The sequence below is a fragment of the Pelodiscus sinensis genome, chromosome 19 (assembly GCF_052426305.1).
Source record: "Pelodiscus sinensis isolate ZL-2025 chromosome 19, ASM5242630v1, whole genome shotgun sequence".
Classification (NCBI taxonomy): Eukaryota; Metazoa; Chordata; order Testudines; family Trionychidae; genus Pelodiscus; species Pelodiscus sinensis.
In genome coordinates, this window is record NC_143070.1 from 13,418,364 (window position 1) to 13,442,457 (window position 24,094).

At 49.0% G+C, this 24,094-nt stretch overlaps 1 protein-coding gene across 4 annotated transcripts; it reads right to left on the bottom strand.

The window, feature by feature from the left end:
* Positions 1 to 5,538: 5,538 nt before the first annotated feature.
* Positions 5,539 to 21,187, bottom strand: LOC102452171 (C-type lectin domain family 2 member D-like). 4 transcript variants are annotated; one of them, XR_016347272.1, is made up of 6 exons: positions 20,703 to 20,723; positions 14,923 to 15,030; positions 14,154 to 14,225; positions 10,297 to 10,475; positions 9,263 to 9,457; positions 9,014 to 9,058 (listed from the first exon to the last, which is right to left on the bottom strand). XR_016347272.1 is itself a non-coding variant. In XM_089770580.1 (5 exons), the coding sequence occupies exons 1-5, from the start codon at positions 20,815 to 20,817 to the stop codon at positions 8,908 to 8,910; spliced, it is 657 nt and encodes a 218-aa protein (XP_089626706.1). In that variant the 5' UTR covers positions 20,818 to 21,170; the 3' UTR covers positions 5,539 to 8,907. The 4 variants fall into 4 exon arrangements, 2 of the variants coding, with proteins under 2 accessions (XP_089626706.1, XP_089626707.1); XM_089770580.1 differs by lacking the exon at positions 14,154 to 14,225 and having other exon boundaries at positions 5,539 to 9,058; positions 9,263 to 9,366; positions 20,703 to 21,170; XM_089770581.1 differs by lacking the exon at positions 14,154 to 14,225 and having other exon boundaries at positions 9,005 to 9,058; positions 9,263 to 9,344; positions 20,703 to 21,187.
* Positions 21,188 to 24,094: the final 2,907 nt, after the last annotated feature.

A 24,094-nucleotide genomic window follows, 5' to 3' on the forward strand; every position in this document is an offset into this window, starting at 1 on the left:
AACCAACCCAATTTTATCACCCAATTACAGAGAGAGACTTCTAAACTGGAATTCATTTACTGCCGTTGATATTCCAATTTCAACATAAAAAACTATGAATGGGACATATTCAGCCTGATTTAATTAGTTTCAAAAGTTTCAGAGGGGGAGCCGAGTGAGCCTGTAACGAACTTAAAAAACAATGAATAGTCTAGTATAGTGGTTCCCAAACTTTTTGGCATCACACCCCCTTTTTGATTTTTGAGAAACCCTCACACCCTCTCAAAAAAATAGCAGCAAAACTTGTTGAGAAAAAAAAAAAAAGGTACTGACCAGGTCCAAAAAAAAGTCATGTCCCTGTTAATTCCCAGGACCACTGTAAAAAAAAAAAGTACTGGTACTCCACAGGAAAAGTTGTTGACCAAACAAAAGAAAAAGTTGCCCTTTTAAGAGCCAAGCCGGCATTGCCCTTTTAAGGTGGCTTTTTTTTAAGTCTGCCCGGGAAGTTCCATCTTTCCCCCACCCCAGACAGCCTGAGTTGCGTGTGTTTCTTCATGCTCCCCAGTTTGGGAACCTATGGTCTAGAAGCATCTTAAAGACTGACATAACATGTAGATGGTATCATAAGCTTTCGTGGGCACAGCCCATGAAATGACTGGACTTGAAGGCGCTACTAGATTATTGGTTGTTTTTTAATTCGTTTCATTACACTTGTCTTATAATTGACAGGCTTTTGCTGTTATATATACCTTGGATTCTATCATTTCCATTCCAATTCATCTGATGAAAAGATTTTACCCATAAAGGCTTATAATCTTTGTTCGTCTCTAGGATGCCAGAGGACTACTCATTATTCTAGAAGAAAGTTACAATTGTAAAATCAAGCATTCAAATGCTAGGAAATGCTAGCATTTATGGTTGCCAATGAAGCATTAACTTACCCCCCTTGCATAGATGGATTATGATACCATCTTTTATAATATGATCATATGTTTTTTTTCAAAGGACTCTTGACTCAGTCAATGAATGAGTACTTACATAATATTTCTCTTTATACTCCCTATTCAAAGTGTAGATCAGGGGTGGGAAATAATTTTTGCAGAGGAGCCACTTAACGAACTTTGGTACATGGTCATGGGCCAGTTCCACCCCCACCCTGGAAGGGGTAGGGCTGGGACTAACGTCCCCTCAGAGTTGCCTAGGGCCAGAGGCTTTGAATTAAAAACAGCAGTGGGATATTTAAATATCCCAGGCTTCATTTGCAACTTCGAATGCCTACATTAGCCACCCTAGTTTGAACTAGGGTGGCAGTGTAGACATACCCTAGGAGATTAAGGTCACAGAACACTAACTACTGGTCACAGAACACCAGCTACAGATGCCTATGATCATTTTTTCGGAATACTCAGTGTCATTTTTCTACCACTTGAAACATTTAAAGCACCTGCCCATCGGCTTCAGTGACAGGCAGGAGCACTGAGCACTCATCATTTCTGCAGGACAGGTCCCTCTGGTGTCTTACACTCATCAGCCAAAAAACCAGAAATACTCTCAACTGGTGACCACATATGAAAAGTTTGGTTTCAGTGACTCGACCAGCACCACACAGGAACTGTAGCAGAGGCAGGGTTAGAATCCATTTCCTAGGGTGGCAAACAGCTGCATTAAACAGTAAGACCTGAGTTCTCCAATCTGCAATTCCTTGTTTCATTCACTATTATTACACACATTTCTATTTCCTCAACAAATGAGGTAAGAGTCAGACTGTCTCCTGCATGCCACAGCTCTGATTGATTCCCAGATCATCATGTATCCTGTGTACTGAATAAAGCAAGAATCCTATGGGAAAATAGTCTGTGATCATGTAATTAAAGACAGTAACACAATGTTTGTACAAAGGGACAAAATTAAGGTTGCACAGGAAACCTAAATTATAGTATCTCAACTGGAATATTTGACTTTGCAACTGTTTTAACACAGTTTTTTTTAATGTAATAGCACTAGAAATTATTAGTGTTCTGGAGGGACAAGGAGACTGAGACTGAGGGTATGTCTACACTACCCCGCTAGTTCGAACTAGCGGGGTCATGTATGCATACCGAACGTGCAAATGAAGCCCAGGATTTGAATTTCCTGGGCTTTATTTGCATAAGCCGGCCGGCGCCATTTTTAAATGCCGGCTTGTTCGAACCCCGTGCCGCGCGGCTACACGCGGCACGGGCTAGATAGTTCGTAATGGCTAGCTAGTTTGAACTATCTAGCCCGTGCCGCATGTAGCCGCGCGGCACGGGACTCGAACAAGCCGGCATTTAAAAATGGCGCCGGCCGGCTTATGCAAATAAAGCCCGGGAAATTCAAATCCTGGGCTTCATTTGCACGTTCGGTATGCATACATTACCCCGCTAGTTCGAACTAGCGGGGTAGTGTAGACATACCCTAAATGACTTAACTATCTACCCTTACACTGAAATATTTTAATGAAGTGCAAGAATATCATGTGATTCTCCCCCACTTCCCTGATAGGCAAATATTATCTCAAACTCAGGCTTCACGTTACTTTTCTTTAATGGTACTTTTTTTTCTGCCTGCTCCACTACTGTAGAGGAAATGATCTAACATGGCTACAGGAGCCTGCCTAAGCGGTGGTTTACCTTGTGCTTCTTTCCTGTGTGATCTTAGAGCATCAGCATACGCTCTGCATTTCACACTTGTGAGAGACCCTCTCCCCAGCTGTAGCTCATGAAAACTTAGGCCCTAATAGCCTATGAAATGTGTTAGTCTTTACAATACCAGAGGACTTCTTGTGATTTTTCCTGAGCCAGACTAATCCCTTTAAATTTAAATGGCTGCCCCGCTGAGCTGACAAACAGCTGATCAGCTGTTGGTCAGCTCTGCGAGCTAGTCTGGACGCTCCCCTGCTGACATGAAAGCCCTTTATCGACCTCCCCGGTAAACCTCATCCTACGAGGCATAACGGGGAGGTCGATAAAGGGTTTTCAGGTCGGCGCGGGAGCGTCCAGACTAGCGCGCTGAGCCGACAAACAGCTGATCAGCTGTTTGTTGGCTCAGCATGGCAGCCATTTACATTTAAATGAAGCTGCGATTATTTAAATTGCGGCTTCATTTCCCTTTGCCGATCAGCCTAGTCTACATGGCTCCATTGATGGAGCCATGTAGTTTAGACACACCCTAGGGCTATGTCTACACTGGGCCACTTATTCCGGAAAATCAGCCGCTTTTCTGGAATAAGCTGCGAGCTGTCTACACTGGCCCTTGATTTTCCGGAAAAGCAACGATGCTCTACTGTACAAAATCAGCCGCTATTCCGGAAAAACTATTCTGCTCCCGCTCAAGCATAAGTCCTTATTCCGGAACACTGTTCTGGAAAAGGGCCAGTGTAGACAGCCCAGTAGTCTTTTCCGGAAAACGCCCCGATCACGAAAAGGCGATTGGGGCTCTTTTCCGGAAAAGCGCGTCTACATTGGCCACAGATGCTTTTCTGGAAAAAGGGCTTTTCCGGAAAAGCAGCCTGCTAATGTAGACGCCCCTTTTCCGGAAAAACTGAAAACGGAATAGTATTCCGTTTTAAGCATTTCTGGAACTTCATGCCAGTGTAGACACAGCCTAGGTGATTACAGGGGCTTTGCATTATCATCATCAGCTGCGGCTTATGACAGGTGATTAAAGGGGCTTTGTAGTACCATTCTCCACTGAGTCTCTCCTGCGGGCTATACTCGTGTGTGGGGTATACAGGGATTTCTAAACTCAAACGGCAAAAACCATGGGGTATATTCGGGTATGGTTTATATTCGCAAAAATACGGTAATAACTGCCTAGATGGGTAAGACCCATGGGGCATCACAGCACCTTTGCCACACTATAGAGAGCAATCATACTTCCCTTTGTTTTACCAAAAATCCTTAATTCTCTTCTGGTAAAGGGTTCTCCATTCCTAAAATAGGAAAAGAAAAGAAATCAAAGAGATAGTTAAATGTGTTACATGTCTTCAAGTCACCAGGACCAGATGAAATACATCTTAGAATACTCCAGGAGCTGACCGAGGAGATATCTGAGCCATTAGCTATTATCCTTCAAAAGTCATGGACAACAGGAGAGATTCCAGAAGATGGATGCTTCTTTTAAGCACAACACTTAGTCCTGCTGTAAGTGCAGGGGACTGGACTTAATGAGCTCTCAAGGCTTCTTCTAATTCTATGAACCAAGGAGCCTCTCTCTGCACCTGTTCCAGTTTGAAATCATCTTCGGTAAACATGGCAGATCAGAATTGCACCCAGTATTCCAAATCAGGTCTCACCAGAGGCTTATACAACGATGACAACAATTCTCAAGTTCCCCACCTCTACAGGAAATGCCTTGCCTGACATATCTTAGGACTGAAGTGACCTTTTTCATAGCTGCACCACACTGGCAGTTGAGTCATCTTGCAATTGATCAGCACTCCCAGGTCTTTCTCCTCCTCCGTCGCTTCCAAATTAAATTGCATTCTTCATGCTAGGCCCGTCACTTTGCATTCTGAATTTCATTCCAGGTCTATTAGTCCAGTTTGCAAGGTCACCCAACTCTTCTAGGATATTCTATTTCTGCATAATGGCAATATTCCCCAACTTTGTGTGTGTAACTTTCTATGCTGGAGTCATTAATGAACATGTTAAATAAAATTGGTCCTAAGATTGATCCTTCAGAAACTCCACTCATAACCTCTCTTGAACTTGACCCAGTGTAGTCTACCCTTTACCCAGTTCCCTACCTGCCCTTTTGATTTTTGTATTCATCCTCACCTTCTTATTATGACTAATAATTTCCAATGTGGAATTGTATCAAATGCTTTACTCAACTCCAGGCAGATTAGAGCTCCTGCATTTTCTTTGTTTAGAACAGCAGCTACTTTCTCATAGATCAGATTTGTCTTTTTGGTACAACTACCTTTCATAAACCCTCCCTCCTCTCCCATTACCATTTATCTCTATCTTTAATCACTCTTTCACAATTTGTTCTAAGAGTTCACGTACAACTGACATCAACTAATGGGCCTTTAGTTTTCTGGATTGCTTCTGCCCCCTCTTAAATACAGGTACTATGTTTGTTCCTCGGTCCTCTTCCTCCTCTTCTTCTAGCCTGGCAGCAATAACAAAAAGTTGAGAAGGAGACTCAGGGTATGTCTACACTGCAGGAGTTTTTCCGGGATACCAGAGGTATCCCGGAAAAACCCCGCTGTGTCCAGGGAACACGTCTGCTCTTCTGCTTTTTTTTTTTTTGTGGAAGAGCAGATGCGCTCTTTCAGGGAGCCCTGTGTCTCTCGTTTCACGAGGAATAAGTGCTCCTTCAAAAGAGGAGGCTTTCCCACCATTTGGCCCTGTCTACATGTGGCCAAATGTCGGAAAAGCCTCTTCTGAAGAACCAATCGGAAAAAGCTACGCAAATTGTGCTTCGCAATTTGTGTAGCTTTTTCCAATAAGAGTGTAGTCTAGACATAGCCTCAGCATTGTTAGCTAGTCACATTCTCATGCTTGCTTGATAACAGAGGAAGATATACCCTATGGAGGGGGGGGACACTTCTTTTATTCAGGGGCCACTAGCCCACAGAAAAATCAGTCAGGGGAGACACACAAGTGAGAAGCAAAAAAAAAAAAAAGAAAAAGAAAAGAACAGCAGTCTGGGAAGTGGCTTGGGAACCTCTTTTGGAGGGTGGCTTCTCCCTTTCCCTCCTGATCCCACAGGCCTCCTTATCTGCAGGAGGTAGAGATGCTGGCCGGGACTGGATGCTCCTGGAAGTGGCTGTCTGGCATGGGTCCCTGCTGATGTGGGGCTTCAGGTATTTCCCTGCTAATGCTGGGCTGCCAGGTTTGGGGAAAGGAATTCCCCCTCCGGCCACCTCACCTACGTCTGTCTCCTCTTCTACGTGCAGGACAAGGCGCTGGAAGTGTCTGGCTGGTGAGGTTGGGGTGAGGTCTCTATACCCAGTTGCATGGCCACTGGACCTGCTGAGGACTGGATCGAATTGTCTGGGGGGCCAGATGCGCCCTGGAGGTTCCCCACCTCTGCCCTACATTGTGAAAACCAACGCTTTTCAAATGAACAGCCTCACAACAGCAAAGAGCTGGATGCAACTGTGCATTGTGAAGCAGAACTTGTAAGTGCTATGGAAACGCTGAGAGAACGTGCAGAGCAGCTAGTAGCCATGGTCTGGTTCCTTAGCAGAGGCAGGCAGCAAAGAAACGTGCAACATTAGTGGTTAACAAGCAATGAAAAGGGCGTGCAGGCCCACACATGGTTTTTAGTAGCAGTAAACAAGTCTAGTCCATGGAACTAACAAGTGTTAAATGTTTATAACAAGGCAGCTGAGCAATGGAGCTTGGGGTACGTCACTTTGAAGTGTAGAGTTTTGTTGTTGACACTTTGCGTGTCCTTTGGTTGAAAAAAAGCAAACTACTGAAAATTTGGCGGAGGTACATTTAAATGAAGAGGTCACAACACTGCAATGGATTCAGTCACAAAGATCCCCTTGAGACAGTTCCTTGAAGGACACAACTACCATTGAGCCTGCCTACTTGCCCTGGCGGATGCCCCACCATGTCCTGTTGAGTCAAACCCTTCTCCCCGCCCCCACCTCCGCCCCCAGTTTTCTCTGGCAATAGCACAGAGTTGGGGGTCAGAGCTCACCTCAGAGCAACACAAACACTGAGATCAGCTCAGCTCTGGGAACGCTCGATCAAAAGGGAATTAACATAACACCCAAGTGCACAGCCCCAAAGAGACCTGAACCCCAGATAAACTCTGAATAAAGTTTTACACAGAGCAAGCTCCTAACTTGTCCTCCATCTCACTTTATCATAAGAGAGAGAGAGAGATGTGCAGCTGTTGACCTCCCACGAATGATAATTGTTTACACTGGGTTTATTAAAAAAGTGATTTTATTAATTATAAATAGTAGGATTTAAGTGGTTGCAAGGAATACTTCAATTTCTCTACTAAATTACGATCTCCTACATATTTTAAAGAGTTTGTTTGTGCAAAATAAAGTCATACTTCCCAATTACCTGCAGATACCAAATTTTGCATAAACAATCCTGCCAATTAAAAGCACTATTTTGTACACCGGAATATGCTGGGTGAAAGATATAAATCAGTGTTTCTCAAAGTGATCTGTGGACCACACTGAGAAAGGTGCTACCAGACTGTTCCGGTTTGTTTACTTAGGGTATGTCTACATTACAAAGTTAATTCGAACTAACGGACGTTAGTTCGAATTAACTTTGATAGGCGCTACAGTAGTGCTCCGCTAGTTCGAACTTAATTTGAACTAGCGGAGCGCTTAGTTCGAACTTACTAGTTCGAATTAAGGGGTGTGTAGCCCCTTAATTCGAACTAGTGGGAGGCTAGCCCTTCCCAGCTTGCCCTGCTGGCCACTCTGGCCAACACCAGGCAAACTCTACTGCCCCCCTCCTGGCCCCGGAGCCCTTAAAGGGCCACGGGCTGGCTACACAGTTTGTGCCAGTTGCAAGCCTGCCAGCACCCAGCCAGCAGACTCTGCACCTGACACCCCATGAGCCAGCCACCCGATGCCCCCCAGTTCTCCCCCTCTTCCCGGGACCAGTCTGACAGCTCCCAGGAGCCTGCCCAGGGCCGCAAGAGGCGGGCGCCCGCCTGGTCTAGTGCGGAGATCGTGGACCTCATCGAGGTTTGGGGGGAAGCCTCCAATGTCCATGATCTCCGCACTAGCCACAGGAACCTGGCCGCCAGAGGCCACCAGCGCAGCAGGGAGCAGGTCCGCTGCAAGATAAAGGACCTGCGGCAGTCCTACTCCCGGGCCTGCCTGCCAGGGGCCGACCTGGAGGCCTGCCCCCACTTTCTGGCTCTGGACTGCATCCTGGGGGCTCATGCCGTCCCTGCCCCCAGGGTGGTGATTGACCCCGGGGCAGAGGGACCGCTCCCTCCTGACACGGAGGAGGAGGAGGAGGACGCTGAGAGCCAGGAGCCTGCCGGCAGCCTGCCCAGGACTCAGGACCCCTGAGCCGATCGCCTGTGTTGTCCGAGGCCGGGGAGGCCTCCACATGTGAGTACCATCATGCTCCTGTCCTGCCTCAGTCTGTCCTGCTGAGCCGGGCCCTCTGGCCTCCTCTAGCACTGGCAAAGAAATGGGTCACATCCCTCAGCAGCATAATACAGATGCTGACATCAGCTCTGCTCTTGGAAAGGCTCAGCCAGCGGGACTTTCCATAGCACCTTGGAAATGTGCAACATTAGTGGTTAAGAAGGGATGAAAAGGGCGTGCAGGATCACACACGGTTTTTAGTAGCAGTAAACAAGTCTAGTCCATGGAACTAACAAGTGTTAAATGTTTATAACCAGGGCTCGACAAATACACTCGCCCACTCGGGTTTAAAGCAACTGGCTGATTAATGATTTGTGTCTCATTAACCAGCTGGGTTATAGCATGCATATTATAAACTGTAAATTGCTCTTCCTATGACATTCCCTTGATTTCTGGTAGCACTGGGTTATCTACCCGGTTCACTTCCTCTCGTAACACATGATCTTTATGTTTTTTGAATCCTTCCTTCCCAAAATTGCCTACATGCCTGGCAGGCAGGAGGGCTGTGGTTGCAGCATGGCAGCTTAGCTTCTTGGATGCTGGGGAAGACTAGAGACACAGCATAGCAGCCTGGATTCCCTAGCCATCAGGGAGGGCTGGGGTCTCAGCATGGCGGTCCGGCTTCTTAGCCGCCAGGGAGGGCTGGAGCCCAGGCCACAGCACGGCAGCCCCAGCCCTCCAGGTGGCCAGGAAGGATCGGGCTGGGGGTGGGTGGGTTTTGGCTCCAGGGGTGGGACTGGGGTTTGCTTTCTCCAGCTGGGCCTTCATCTGCCACTGGGAGGTCATGGAGGAGACCGGAACAGATTCCTTTGGGCTCATGATTTCCCTCCCACGACACACTCCTCTCCCTGGGTAGGGGCATCAGGTTTGCTGCAGAGCCATTTCCTCGGCGTGCTGCAGCTGGAGCTGCTGACAATGAGGTCGTCATTCAGGTAGGCACAGTCGGCTGCAGATTGTATTTCAAACCTGCAAGCCAGAGGCAGTTGGAACGAGAGTCAGTGTGTTAGGCACAGACCAGGGGAGACACCCCAGGAGAGGGAGGGGAGCTACCGCACTCACAGCCCCTCAGGATCCGCCCCCTCCCTGCACAGCCCCAGGCTGGAGGGGAGGTGAAAGCAGCCAGTGGGGCATTTCCATCAACTCCCACCCAATGCAGAGAAACAGACTCACCGATGGTCGAACTCGGTGCCATTGACCCATCTCCAGACCCCGCCTGCGTCCTTCCGGAGGCCGATCCAGTGGTCCAGTCTGCCTGGGTAGGGCAGCAGGGAGTGCTTAGAAACCCAACAAAACCAGCTGTTAGCCCAACTCTGCTGTTCCCCACCTCTGGCAGCAAGGGATTTCCAGAGGCCTCTTTCACTGTTACTGGGTGAAGGGATCAGATCAGTATTAACCCTTCAGCCGACCAGGTCCTGGGGCTGTGGGACCTACTGGGTGAAGCAGGGATTGAGCAACAAGGTCACTGTCGGCCCAGTGGCCCCTTCTCAGGGCGCAGCAGGGCAGGGGGGAGAGGGAGCTGCAGGAGGGGGCAGACAGACCCCTGCCACCAGCAGTGGAGGGCAGCGAGCACAGGGCAGGGTGAATTGTCCCCACCCCAACCATGGGGAAACTCAGGGGCTTTGCAGAGCTGGGGAGCAAAGGTAAAAGTAACACATTTCATTCAAGCGACAGGGCCCAGGAGATTACCAGGCGTGAGGGGAGGACTGGGACTGGCAACAGGGGATGCTCCACCCCTGTATTCACTGCGGTGCTAGAAAACAGCATGACCTGGCTCCAGTCCACTGCGCTCCCCACAGCCCAGCTCCCAGGCATGTACCTCAGGGGAGTGGAGCGGTCTGGGATGGGGATGGCCCAGAACACGGGCGTTACAGGCTGCAACCATGGCCCCAGGCTGAGGAGGCCCCGGGCTCCAGTCCCTAAAGCCCCTTTCTTCATCGGGCCTTACTGCTGGGCCTGCAGCCGGCTCAGTCCTGCACAGGGAGAGTCTCAAACTGGGGCGCTGAGCAGCTGGAGGGTGGGGAAGGCTGGAGCCCCAGGACCACCCAGGGTTTGGCTGGCAGAACCGCACTGACTCTGGCCCGCAGCCCAGCCCGGGAGGCACCCGGCTCCCCCCTGCCCTAGAGGCGCTGGGCCCAACCTGACTCCAGCCCAGCCTGCGGTGCCGGCGATCGCTGGGCATGGCACAAAGCGTCCGTGCGGCTCACCAGCTGCTGCAGACTCTCAATCGCGGCCAGGGAGGCAGCATATGAAGAGCAGTTCTTCTGGCTGTTGGTCCAGTTCTCTTCAGCCTTCGAAAAATAGTAGAATTTCCCCTGGATTCTGATCCAGTTCTCCGGGCATCCAGAAGTAGGGGGGCAGGGAGGAGGCTGTTTAGATCTTTCCACTTGGAAAATGAGAGAAAGAGAAAGAAAAAGAGAAAGAGAAAGAGAGAGTTCCCAAGAAAGAGAGAGAGATCATTCCCATCTCACAGTGGAGAACAAGCAGGCACAGGAGCACAGGGACTCTGAGAACAGATCAGACCCGTGGGTTACACGGCTGCTCTCTGAGAGCTGTCAGCACCTGCTGCTTCATAGCAAATGGCAACACACACACATCAGGATAGGCAGTGAGGGGACAGCCTGCCCCAGGGCACTCTGCCTCCCTCCATGTAGGCCTCAAAGCAGAAAGGTTCACACAGAGGGGTGATTGGGGCGGAGGCACATGAGCAGAGGGGGCACAGACCACGTGACCCTCACCCAGCCCAAGGAAGACCCAAATCCCCTGCACCTCAGACCCTGCCTCTCCCTCCACTTGCTCCGCCCTCTGCCCCCTCTTCCCCAACCTTTCCCCACTCCTTCCCTGCCCTTGCTCCGCCCTCTCCCTCTTCCCCTCAGCCGATGTGCCCAGGGGACTACCTGCCAAGGTTCTGGTGCCGGCAGTGGGGGTATGGCCTGTTCTGTTGCCAGAGTCGCATCACTCTGCATCCCGCCCGTGAGTGCAGGGGCTGTTCCGCTCTGAGGGATGCCCCAGGAGAGCAGAGAGAGCTGGGGCTGTGTTGCTCCACTTCCCCTGCCACTGCTAGTGAGTGTGGTGTGTTGGGGGCTGATCCTTTTTGCTGTTCTCAGGTAGCCTCCCCCCGCTACCTCTCCCTGATGCCTAGGGACTTTGTCCCACCAGCTACTGGCTGGCCCCTTGTCCCTCCTGCCCATGGCATAGGGTTGCATTCATTCCAAATGCAACAGAAGATTAAGAGTGGTGCAATAATGCAGTTCCACGGAGCGGCCACTAGGGGGAATCAGACCCCAACAAGCGGACGTGACCTGCTGGGCTTGCTGCTGCTGCTGGATTTGCTGCTGCTGGATTTGCTTCCTAAGACCATTTACACCTTAAATCAACTAGAATTCTTTAAGGGGGACAATAAGCGTCTGGACAAGGGGGACTGGACTCGTCTCTGGCTGAAGGGAGGCCAAGCTGCCTCACTAGGGGTGTGTCTACAAAAGTGGATTCTGTCGATAGACGGTGTTATTGCATCTACACTGTCGTTTGCGTCTACACTAGAACTGGCTGTAGTCTAGATGCTCTTTGTCGACAGAAGCTTTGTTGACAGTCTCTGTAAACAAAGCCTCTGTCGACAAAAGCCTGTAGTCTAGATGTACCCTAGATGACGGCCAGACCATTTCGGGGGCCTAGGGAACCCGGCTCCTGGGCTGGCCTACCCGTGGGTAAAGGCAGGGTCTCTGGCCTATAGCCCAGCTGAGCTGCAGTCCAAATGTCCAGATCCTAGGCCAAAGCAAACCCCAAAAGCAGTTCAGGGGCTCGGGCATGAAGTCAGGCTTTGAAAAGCCGCACCCTTAATCAGGGTGGAGCAACAAACAAATAGTTCCAACAGGCAGGCCTGTCTGCAGGCTGGGGGGGGGGCAAGGTCGGGTCTCTTTGTTTGGAAGAAAGCCAACAAGCACAGGGGGATTATCCCCTCAGGGGAAATCTGCCCCCCAAAGGGAAGAGTGGCAGGGGGGATGTAGGCCCACCCGCTTCACTGCGTCCCAGCCCAGGGCCCTAACAGTGGCAGTACGGGATGCCACTGGTTCAGCGGGGATCCTGACCACAACACGCCGACCAGTTGACCTCCACTTCCTCAGCCGACCCAATGCTGGCTGTCCCTGGGCCACTTCCCACTTCCTCAGCCTCTGGTTCTCAGGATCCACCGGGGACAGTGGGGCTGGCCGTGTGTCTATGGGTTCCGGGTCAGGGTTCATCAGTGGTCCCGGCAGCGCAGGCCAATCTCCTGGGTCTGCCAGCGGTTGGGACCACCCAGGCCAGTCTTTGGGGCATGTCAGGAACTGGTGTGCCCCTTACCAGTCAGCAGCAGCCCAAGAGGCCCAACCCAGTCTCCTGGGCCCGACAGAGGACCTGACAGCTGCTGCCTGTCCTCCCTTCTTGGTTGAGGCAGCCGGGCCTTTCTTCTAGGGAGCTCGGCCAGAGCATCTGGCTGGCTCACTCAACTGTTCCAACTGAGCTCATCCTTTTATACTCCCAGCCCTACCCTTTTGCTTCCTGTGGGTGGGGCTGGGTTGCTCTGGCCAAGACCAGTAGGGGGTCTTAGAGAGAGTTTCCTTTTCAGGGTCAACCGCATACCCACACTGACTCACTATAGGGATCCAGGGGATATAATGCATTTAGATCTCCAGAAAGCCTTTGACAAGGTCCCTCACCTTAAGCAAACTAAACTGTCATGTGGAAGGTTCTCTCGTGGACTGGTAAAAGTTAAGAGACAGGAAACAAAGAGTAGATATAAACGGTCAGTTTTCAGAATGGAGAGAGGTAACTAGTGAGGTCCCCCAAGGGTCTGTCCTGGAACCAATCCTAGTCAACAGATTCATAAATTATCTGAAGAGAGAGGTAAACTGTGAGGTGGCAAAATTTGTAGAGTTTCTTTACTTTGCAAACCTTTACCTTTATTTTCAGGTAGTAACTGAACAAGAAATCCAGAATCTCTCCCCATTTTCTTGGTTTTGGCTACCCCTTGTATCAGTCATAACTTGGTTTATCAGAAGACTTTGAACCTGATAAAGCATTGAGATACCTTAAGGGGTTACATGTCGAATACCAAAAGACAAAGCAACACTAGTTACCTCTGTCTGGCAAAAAGCATCTTGTCACTTTTGCAACTTTGAATGAATTGGCTTTATTCAAAACCAAACCAAACCAAATCATCTGAAGCCTACAAAACAGAGTTTTACAAACCTACAAAACAGAAGTGTTTAAGGAGGTCTTAAAAATCTCACAGAGATGCATACACGCATGCATTCTCCTTTATTTAATCTCCTTTACACTACTTTAATTATTTTTACACAGCTGTGCATAGATCGCGCACATTTTATACATTTGGGTGGTCAAGTCTCAATAGAAACCCCTTCTGCTCTTTTAGCAAATTTAACTAATGTGTCCATAGTCAAATATTAAATCAGATTGTCTCTTTGCCCGGATTATTTACAGAAGTTCCTTTGGAAAAGGGCCCATTTTTCAAAAGGCTGCAAAGAAACCAAGAATTCTTTTCCTATCACGCTTTTCTTTTTTTTAGCATTTTTACAACATTCTGCTGTTTCCATTCCCTCCAGGCTCTGCAGAGTTAACATCTCGCTCTTTTTCCTTAATATACTTGCTCATCTCCAAAAGGAAAAGTTCTTTCGTTCAGATGTTACCACTCCACATTTTATTCCAGGGATTTGAATTTCCAATGCCTGGATTTACTGCTTTCCTTTACTCTTACCACTGTGCTCTCAGGACTCTGAACCTGTTTTCCAATCTCGCTTGCTTTCCTGCCTTCTTGTCTGGGCCTGATCCTGCTTTCCGTGCTGAACGGCCCCTTTCCACGGACACAGGCTTTGTCCCACTACCAATTTACAGGAGGGTGGGCTCCGCAGCTACCCGCCACGCCTCCTGGTCCTTTAATATTTTAAATGTCTAATGTTTATCAACTTCTCATCCTAGTTTAACCAATTAGTTGTTAAGACTTACTAATAGTTCTTAACCTCGCTAACAATATTTGCAGCACACAGTATGCAATACAAAAACTGCAAACCTGTACCACGGGCCAGGAAGAGGATCCTCAACCTGTCTTGATTCTTATCCTTGAAAGAATTTCACGGGATATCTTTCCAGGGCGAGAAGGCAAAACACCACATTTATTGCCATCGTAACATTATTCTGGTATATGCATATTCACACATAAAGGCTCACATATGCCCACACCCCATCTTGGCTGTTGCTTAAAGTTCCACTGCAAAACTTCTGTTAGTACAAACTTTTAATCCTTCATCATATTTTCTTTATAGTAGAGTCTGTATTCTAATTACTCCTAAGAGCAGCGGTGTGATCACGCTGAATCACAAGGATCCTTCTAATCTGTTTCTATGTTAATGTCAGATACAGACACATGCAGTGTCTGCCTGATGCATCTTTAGCACGGGCCTAGAAGACTGTTCCTCCCTGCTAACCAGAGAAGGGTGGCTGGCAGAGTTAAAGCTGCTTAACATTTATTCTCACACTACCCATTAAGTACAGCAGACATTATAAAACTCTCTTGTCTACAAGAGCCCAGGAGCAGATGGGGGAAGACATAGCTCAGTGGTTTGAGCATTAGCCTGCTAAATCCACGGTTGTGAGTTCAACCCTTCAGAGGGCCATTTAGGGACCTATGGCAAAAATCTGTTAAAGGATAGTACTTAATCCTTCTGTGAAGGTAGGGGCCTGGACTAAATGACTTTTCAAGGTCCCTGCCAGCTCTAGGGGATAGGCATCACAAAGGTGGAAAGTCCCAGAGACTGACTCTTCAGGGGGTGGGAACTTACCTCCCAGAGCTGCTGCTAAAGCAATTATGATGACCACCCCAGCCCCGATTACAGCTGCAGCTCCAAGGACACCTGGATGTTTCCATGGCACAGTTTGAGCCCCATTGTCTGGAAGATAAAACCCATCAGTGAAACCAGAACAGTTACCATTGTGCTCTGATCTGACCCACACATTCTGATTTCTATAATTCTTCTGTCCCTTCATAGCCTGCCCTGGGGTGGGTGTGACATGGGGGGGGGGGCTGTCTGCTCTGGACCCTGGTGTCCCTGGCTGTGCTGTGAGGTGCAATACCCACCTGTGGAATGGCCATGGAATGGCCCATGGCCCAGACACTAGGCCCAGCCTGGGCAGATAACAAGGCTCTTCCAGGGTATACTCTTGCGCAAAAGCACATGCCAGTGTAGACGCTCTCTTGCACAAATACTTTAACGCAAAAACTCTTGCGTTAAAACTATTTGCGTAAAATCCTGCCAATGTAGATGTATCCTGAGGTTTGTCTACACTGCCGACTTTTGCCAGCAGAGAGAATGCAAATGAAGTGCTGATTAGCATTTTGTCACGCTTCACTTGCATAATCTATTCAAGCCATTTTTGCAGAAAAACAAGCAGTGTGGACATCCCGGAGAAGGAGAAGGATCTTGAACAAAAAGGTTTTTTGCACAAAAAAGAAATGTCTACACTGCTTGTTTTTGCGCAAAACCAGCTCAAATAGATTACGCAAATGAAGCGTGGCAAAATGCTCATCAGTGCTTCATTTGCATGTTCTCTAACAGCAAAAGCCAGCAGTGCAGATGTAGCCTAACTGATCACATAAGGCAGGGTCAGGAGACTATACTGGGGGAAAGGTATCTCACCATTCTGTGAAGTTTAAATTAATGGGGGTTCCCATGTGGCAATGGTAGCTACCGGGCCAGACTGTTGGAGACAGGCAGAGCAGAGCTCAGGGCACATCAGTAAGAAGACAACGAAATCCCCACAGAATTGGTGCAGACTTTAGATCCAGACATCAGATCACGGTACTTGAGGGCGAGTCAGGGTTATTGTGGGGGAAATAACAATGGTCCAAGAGGGACACCAGATTTGATCATGCTGGTGGGAGTGATTAGACATAGCTGCAGTTCCTCTCTAAGTAATGGAGGCATCAGTATTGGTTGGTCCACACAGTGCAGAAGAAACCAGGACTATCTTGCACCTCCACGGGTTCAGGGGCATTCCAGATCTAGCACAGACCTTGGGTAGCAACAAACTCCAGGTACTTATGACCAGCAAGAGTGCTGGGGCAACAGTGGGATCTCCCAGCTTGAGTTCAGGATCCAGGAGGGGGCAGAAAAGAGAGAACAAACTCCCACAATCCCCACAGACACACCAGGAAAATCTGGGATCAATACTGCAGGCTTATCATGACACAGTGACTCAAGTAAGAGTGGCCATAATAAGTCCAGGAATTCTTTGGCCTTTTCCTGCATCAACATCCGGGTAGGCACTGACAAACTCATCCGATGTATATTTTCCCATGGCCCCAAGCTGTTCTTTCTTCTCGCCAAGGGTGGCCGGCAGGACGGAGAAGACAGTGATCCTCTTCCTTGTGGGTTGGGTAGTTTACACTTCCACTGTGAGGAATGAAACCGTTTCCACCAGGAATCCATTATTCCCATTCAGGATTCCTGCCTGATAAACACTGGGGCTGACTTGAGTCACAAATAAAGCCGGGGCCATTCCAGGTGTGCGTCGGAGAGTGCTCCTGCCCTGAAAACTTTTTGAATGTCAATGGTTGGTTTAATACCCACGTTAAAGGAGGTTTTCCACAGCCTAGTTTTTTCTCCATGTTTTGCCATACTATATCTTTTTGTACTGCCACTTGTCTTGTGTAACACAGCTATCATCTCTTCTAAGGTTTGTACCTTTTCATCTGTTCCCTTTCCAGGCAGTTCCATTTGCAACCACCAACTTCCAGGAATGCACATTTGCATTGAATAGATATACCTGCCTGCTCTTCCTCTGTGGGATTTTAAGCTAGGAGCTGAAGGAAGCAAGATGAATTAAACCAGGTAGAACTACCACTTGCCTACAAGGAACATTGGGCATAGAAATGAACTGGATCTGGAAGTGCGGATCAGTACAGAACATGAGTAGACAGAGAAATGTATATTTAGTCATGATCACGTTATTTTTTGTTGTTGTTTGGTTAAACTTCTCTGTGTGAAATCCATGTACTTCCCCCCATTCGCTATATATCTAAGTGGCACCCAGAGATACTATGTTTCTCTGTTTTAATTAGTTTTTCTCAGTTACTCTGTAACAACTAGAAACCATATATGCTTTATTAAGTATATATTTTTGTTTTGTTAATAAAATCACCTTTTTTAATTAGATGATTTGATTCTTGTGTCCAGAAAAGTAGCAGGAGGTCTGTGTATACATGCCTAGACTAAGAGATCAGCTATCAAAGGCTACGTCTAGACTACAGGCTTTTGTCAACAGAAGTTTTGTCGACTGTATCTGTAGACAAAGCTTCTGTTGACAAAGAGTTCTGTCGACAAAGCAAGCTGCTAGCCAGCACAGAGTAGAGTGGAAGAATGACTTCTCAATTTTTCCAAAGATGATAGATAGCTAGAGGCTCAGATATCTCCTCTATCAGCTCCTTGAGTATTCTAGGATGAATTTCATCAGGCCCTGGTGACTTGCAGGCATCTAAGTTTTCCAGGTGATTTTCAATTTGTTCTTTTTTTATTTTATCTTCTAAACCTACCCCTTTCCCACTAGCATTCACTATGTTAGGCATTCCTTCAGACTTCTCGGTGAAGACTGAAACAAAGAAGTCATTAAGCATCTCTGCCATTTCCAAGTTTCCTGTTACTGTTTCTCCCTCCTCACTGACCAGTGGGCCTACCCTCTCCTTGGTCTTCCTCTTGCTTCTAATGTAATGTAATAAACAGTCTTCTTCTTTCCCTTTAGTCCTGTAGCTAGTTTGAACTCATTTTGTGCCTTTGCCTTTCTAATCTTGCCCTTTCATTCCTGTGTTGTTTGCCTATATTCATCCTTTGTAATTTGTCCTACTTTCCACTTTTTATAGGACTCCGTTTTTATTTTTAGATCATGCAAGATCTCATGGTTAAGCCAAGGCAGTCTTTTGCCATATTTTCTATCTTTCCGACACATCGGAATAGCTTGCTTTTGGGCCCTTAATAATGTCCCTTTTAAAAACTGCCAACTCTACTCAGCTGTTTTTCCCCTCAGTCTTGATTCCCATGGGACTGTCCCTATCGGCTCTCTGAGCTTACCAAAATCCTCCTTCCTGAAATCCATTGTCTTTATTTTGCTGTTCTCCTTTCTACCCTTCCTTAGAATTGTGAACTCTTATGATTTCATGATCACTTTCACCCAAGTTGCCTCCCACTGTCAAATTCTCAACCAGTTCCTCCCTATTTGTTAGGATCAAATCTAGAACCCCCCGGGTAGCTTTTTCAACCTTCTGAAATAAAAAGTTGTCTCCAATGCAGTCCAAGAACTTATTGGATCGTTTGTGCCCTGCTGTGTTATTTTCCCAACATGTATCTGGATAGTTGAAAATTGTGTCTGCTGCTGGTGCATATGTAGGTAGCAGAGCAGTCCCATGAGAGGAGTAGAACAGGAAGGAGGCAGAATTGAGACCTTTCAAAGTTTTGGCCCAAGCGAGCGGACATGGGGGCGTCATTTGAGCTCCCCGCCTCAGGTGCCAAAATGTTGTGGGCTGGCCCTGGCTGCGCTCACCGCTCCCTCCACCCCCTCCCCCCCAAGGGTAAAGCTGCTGGGCCGAAGGCAACAACCTGGCCGGGGCAATGGATCCACCCCAGCCCTCTACAGCTGCACGGGGAAGCACTATCGCTGCCTGCGAAATTCAAAGCATGTGGGCAGGGTGAAGGGCAGGGCTTCACGACAGCTAGGCTATGTCTGCACTGGCAGGTTCTTGTGCCAGAAATATGCAAATGAGGTTAAGCATAGAATATCGCCGAGCCTCATTTGCAAACCTACAAGGGCCGCCATTTTTGCAGAAGAGGCTCTTGCACCAAAAGGAGCTGTCTACACTGCCCTTTCTTGCGCAAGAAAGATATTGCATGCTTAGTCTCATTTGCATATTTCTGGTGCAAGAACCCACCAGTGTAGACCTAGCCCTAGGCTAGGTCTACACTGGCGGGTTATTGCGCAAGTACGGCCGTTCTTGCGTAAGAATCCGTCTACACTGACCACCTGCTCTTGTGCAAGTAAATTTACAGTACGGCATGATAAGAGACAGCTCTTTGCGCAAGAGCTACGCTGTTTTCTATCAGGTGTAAGCTCTCTTGCGCAAGAGGGCAAAGTGGATGTTCGGCAAACATGTACTTGCGCGAGAATTGGCCTCCAGTCAAAAACACAGGTGGCCTCTCTGACACTCCGTATGGGCAATCACCACTCGCTGGTTCCCCCTAGTTGCCCCCCCCCTTTAAAGGCACAGGCACGCAGCACAGCTATTTGCCACGTGCGGCCCGGGTAGCAGCCAGGGGGAGCAACGGCAGCTGCCCAGATTCAGCTCAGAGTCCACCGAGGAGCCACCCCAGAGCTCCCAGCAGGCCCACAGGGGCACCAAGTGGCGGGCTCCATGCTGGAGCATTGCTGAGGTGACTGCCCTCCTGGACCTCTGGGGAAAGGAGGCGGCCCTCCGGGACCCCAAGTCCAGAAGGAGGAATGCGGAGATCTTTGCCCAGATGGCCCAGGCGCTGGCCGCACAGGGACACCCGGCCCGGACCCTGGAACAGGTCAGGGCCAAGGTGAAGGACCTTCGCCTCACCTATGTGCGGGCCAGCGAGCATTGGGGCGGAGGAGCTACTGCCTGTCCCTAATACTGTTATCTGCTTAAACGAAGCACAGGAGATCTTTTATGGGGGAAAAGGCAGTAGCCACATTTATTGAGAATACAACAGTTGCATATGGTTTACAAACACACACAACACCATGCATACACAGTTCTGCCAGATGATATAGTTACCAGTCCAGAGTCTGTGTCCATCTAGTGGCCAGCTAGATTGAGCGGGAGGGGGGGGGGGTGCAGGGTCTTGTCAGTCAATGGATCCAATACTCCTCTGGAGACAGTGTGGCAGAGGAACCCAAAGTTCCATAGCAAAGCACCGTGCTATTTATAATCCTTCTTCTGTTAAAATCCATGGATCCCGCTGTCAGCTTGTGACCGGAATGTTATCTTTTGATGTGAGTGTTCCCAAAACATCTCTCCAAGGTTCATCCTGTTGTCAGTCGTCCTTCTGGAGTCCTTGCTCCGTTTCAAGGTTCAATCTGCCAATTTGATCCATTCTTTGATGTGGGTGCCACTGACGTTTCTCTGCTCCTTGCAGTCTGTCTTTTACAGTTTGGCTTCACCCAAACTCTCCCCCTTCTCTGGTCATCTGGCTCTCACTTTTCTGGAAGTGGCAGGGTACTGCAGGGAGCGGCTCTGGCCCTGTTGTAGCGGACACACTGACACACAACGCGCCCCGACACCGCCCTCGCTACCCCTCGCTACCCCGCCAAACGGGGAGCAGCTGGGGCCGGGCGCCCCGAGACCCGCCCCCCAAAATACAACTGCAGCCCCGCTGCGTGTGGGTCCCGGCTCCCTCTCATCCTCCCACTCGTGAGGGCTGCCCCCAAGCGGGGCTCAGCTCCCGGCAGTTTGGTCCCAGCCCCAGGTAGAAGCAAATCCCGATCATCCTGGGGGCCGCGTGATCCCCCGCTTGTCCCTCCCAGCAAATCTCCCCCGCCGAGCTGCACTCACCGCTCAGTCCACAGAGGCCCCGCGCCCCATCACAAAGCCGCGGGCAGCTGCCCTCCGCGCGGCGCGGCGCGGTCGATGGATCAAAAGCCCCTGCAGCTGCGCGGGGAGGCGCCATCGCTGCGCGCGAAATTCAAAGACGCTTCAGCTGCTTTTGGTGCCGCGCGGCGGCCAGGAGCTCCGGGCCCCCCCTGCCATGGCCGGGCCCTGGGGGGCGGCAACTGCTCCTCCCCTTACTCCCGCCCCCGTTGGCAGGGCTTGCCCACCCCCCGTGTGCTGAAATACCCCGGGGCTGGGCATCCCCATCGCGCTGAACCCAGGCTCCGCATCCCGCTTGTCTCCCCGTGGGTGCTGGGCACGCGTGGGCAGGTCCGATCGCTGAAGCCCTTGGGGGAGAGAAGCCGACAGAGATTTGAACAGAACCGCTCCCTGCAAAACTCTGCCACTTAGGGAGAAGTGAGGGGCACGGAGCAGGCTCAGTAGCTCTGGGGAAGCTTCGCCCTTCTCTTGCCCGTAGGACGTGTCAATTTCCGCTGCCTACATTTTGCAGCGGGGTTAAAAATAGAGAAAAGGGGCAGAGCAGAGGATGTGAAGTCTCAAAACATTTCCTACCTGTGTTTTCTTTGCTGCCCTGGTTCCCTGAGTTGCACTCCCCTCCTTGCAATGCAACCCCTTTGAATAATAGTTTTGCACCTTAGCAAAAATTATTTCTGTTGCTTGTATTACTCTGTACCAGGCCTGCTTGTGCAATGCTGTTAAAAATAATCAGCATAGCGGCATTGCACAAGAAAGGGCAGTGTAGACAGCTCCTTCTAGCGCAAGAGCCTCTTCTGCAAAATTGGTGGCTCATTAGGTATGCAAATGAGGCTCTGCAATATTCCACACTTAGCCTCATTTGCATATTTCTCGTGCTAGATACTGCAAGTGTAGACATAGCCGAAGAGAGCTGATAAATTAATTAGGAACCAACTGTGTTTTCTTGCATCCTTAGTCCCTAGATTAAAACACAAGTGAGAGGGTAACTCTTAGCTCCTCTCAACCTGTTTCTGATTCCAATAAAAACCAGGCCATTGAGAAGGGCGGCAGCAGCTACTATCCAGTGTAAGAGAGGGGACACCTGAGAGTGCTGGAATAAAACAAGTGCAGGCTTACCCAGCTCTGACAGACTCCTCTGCTGAAAGAGACTCATTCTCTGAGTGCCCAAACACCTGTCCACTTGTTGACCGGACAATCTGGGAAGCTATTGGATCTGGCAGTAGCGCCCCATGCTCAAGAACATTCTGTCTGGGTAAGACCCATCAGTATCCTTTAAAAGCGAAGAGGAGTCCTGTGGCACCTTATAGACTAATAGATGGATTGGAGCATAAGCTTTCATGGGCAAAGACCCACTTGGTCAGATTCAACCCTATTTGCCTGCCACTTCTTTTCTCCAAAATGATCAAAACCTTCCTGAGATCTGTTAGCTGCTTGTGAAGGGTACAAGGAACTTTTGCTTCCCATTGACTTAGAAACAGCAGCGGATATAGGGCAGGGCGAGCGGGGCGGCTGCCCCGGGTCCCACGCTTCAACAGGCCCCGCTGTGAAGTGTCCTTGAGCGCTTTGATGCGGCTTTTGTTCCTCTGGACGTCGACTCCAGTCACGGCTCACTCCTTGCTGTTCTTGGAGAAGTCCACGCTCCACCGGATGAACTTGGCAAAAGCCACCCACTGCCTTCTAGGTGGCGTCTTTTTTCTCTTTTTCTTTTGGCTGCCTGCAGTTTTCTCCGGTCGCCAGCACCACCCCACCCTTCTTCTTTAGGTTGGTTCTCCACTACTAGGCACTTTGAGCGGAGCCGCTCTCGCCCCTTCATGCCACCCACTGGAAGCCAGAGCTGCTGTAGGCTGCTACTATAGCATGGACCCTGGTGCAACCGAATCAACTTCCTGGCCTTCCTGTCTCGGCCTCTCTGGCTCTCCTCGAAAAGTGTGTGTCTGAAACCCCGAAAGCCCAAGAGACACCTGAGGCCTCCTGTTATTCCACACCAGCCAGGCATCTTGATTGGAGCCAGAGAGTGTTTCTTTCTCTAGCCTTGCTCCTAAGGAATGACCCATCGCTTGCTTGGGAGCAAGGAGAAGGGGGATCAAGGGGGACGGGGGACAACAACAGTAAAGCTTTGCACACACCCACAGTTCTGTGCTCAGACTGGACCAGTATTTGATTTGTTTTCTCTCGACGAATGTTAAATTTCCCCGCCTTGTCTCTAAACTGAAAGAGGAACAGGAATGAATAAACAAATCAATCGACTTATGAAGGAATTCAACAGATGATTTGGTGCGGGTGGGAAGGAATGGTTTTTAAACAAAGCGGGTGAATTTATCAGACAAGATTATCAAGGACCCAATCCCAGGTTCTAGAGGTCCCCAAACTCGGAATGCCAGATGCTGGGACTAGAGGACAAGCGATAGATCACCAGGCAAGAGCCTTGTTCCGTTCATGCCTTCTGAAAGATCGGGCACCGGCCACTTCAGCTGTTTGTGTTGACAGTCGAGGTGAACAGAGCGAAGGAAAGAAAAGAGGCTTTCTCATTGGTTTATTTAGGATCCTCATTCTCATTGAGTCAGCGGAGTGTACTCCTACTAGCCAGTCAGGATAGAGGAATTGCTCAGCTCTCGAGTTATGGTAAAAACGCTTACATATTCTATGTTGTTGAGACAAAAAAGGGATATTGAGGGTAGTTTATGGCTGCTTAGGAGGAAAGGAAATTGCAGAGGTAAAGTCTTGTTCATTTTGGGTGGAGCTATACATTTTCTGTGGTTAGGGTATATAAGCTGCTACCTGAGGGGTTGCAGAAACTTTGCCTGTTAATTTGGTTTGTTTGTACTGGAATATCTGAGGACTAAGAACATTATATGGGGAGAGGAGTCCTGGGGAGCCTAAGAAGAGCCAAAGCAAAATGCAGAACAATGTAGCACTTTAAAGACTAACAAGATGGTTTATTAAATGATGAGCTTTCGTGGGCCAGACCCACTTCCTCAGATCAAATAGTGGAAGAAAATAGTCACACCCATATATACCAAAGGATACAATTTAAAAAAATGAACAAATATGAAAAGGACAAATCACATTTCAGAACAGGAGGAGGATGCGGGGGGAGGGAGGGGAAAGGAAGGAAGGTAAGTGTCTGTGAATTGATATTATTAGAGGTGGGGAGAGTGGGATGTCTGTGAGCTAATGGTATTAGAGGTGATAATTGGGGAAGCTATCTTGGTAATGGGTAAGATAGTTTAAGTGTTTGTTCATTCTTTCCTGGAGAGTGTCGAATTTTAACATGAATGACACGTGGTTGCTGTGACATTTGTTTGTGAAGAAGGATTTTTAAACTTTTTGGAAAATTACCTGTGTAAAGAAATGGACTT

Coding starts and splice junctions, on each gene's coding strand:
- LOC102452171 (XM_089770580.1), bottom strand. CDS start 20,817: ATGGCGCCTCCCCGCGCAGCTGCAGGGGCTTTTGATCCATCGACCGCG. Junction 15,031..20,702: donor GGGCCTCTGTGGACTGAGCG/GTGAGTGCAGCT, acceptor TTTATCTTCCAG/ACAATGGGGCTCAAACTGTG. Junction 10,476..14,922: donor TTTAGCAGCAGCTCTGGGAG/GTAAGTTCCCAC, acceptor TCATTTTCCAAG/TGGAAAGATCTAAACAGCCT.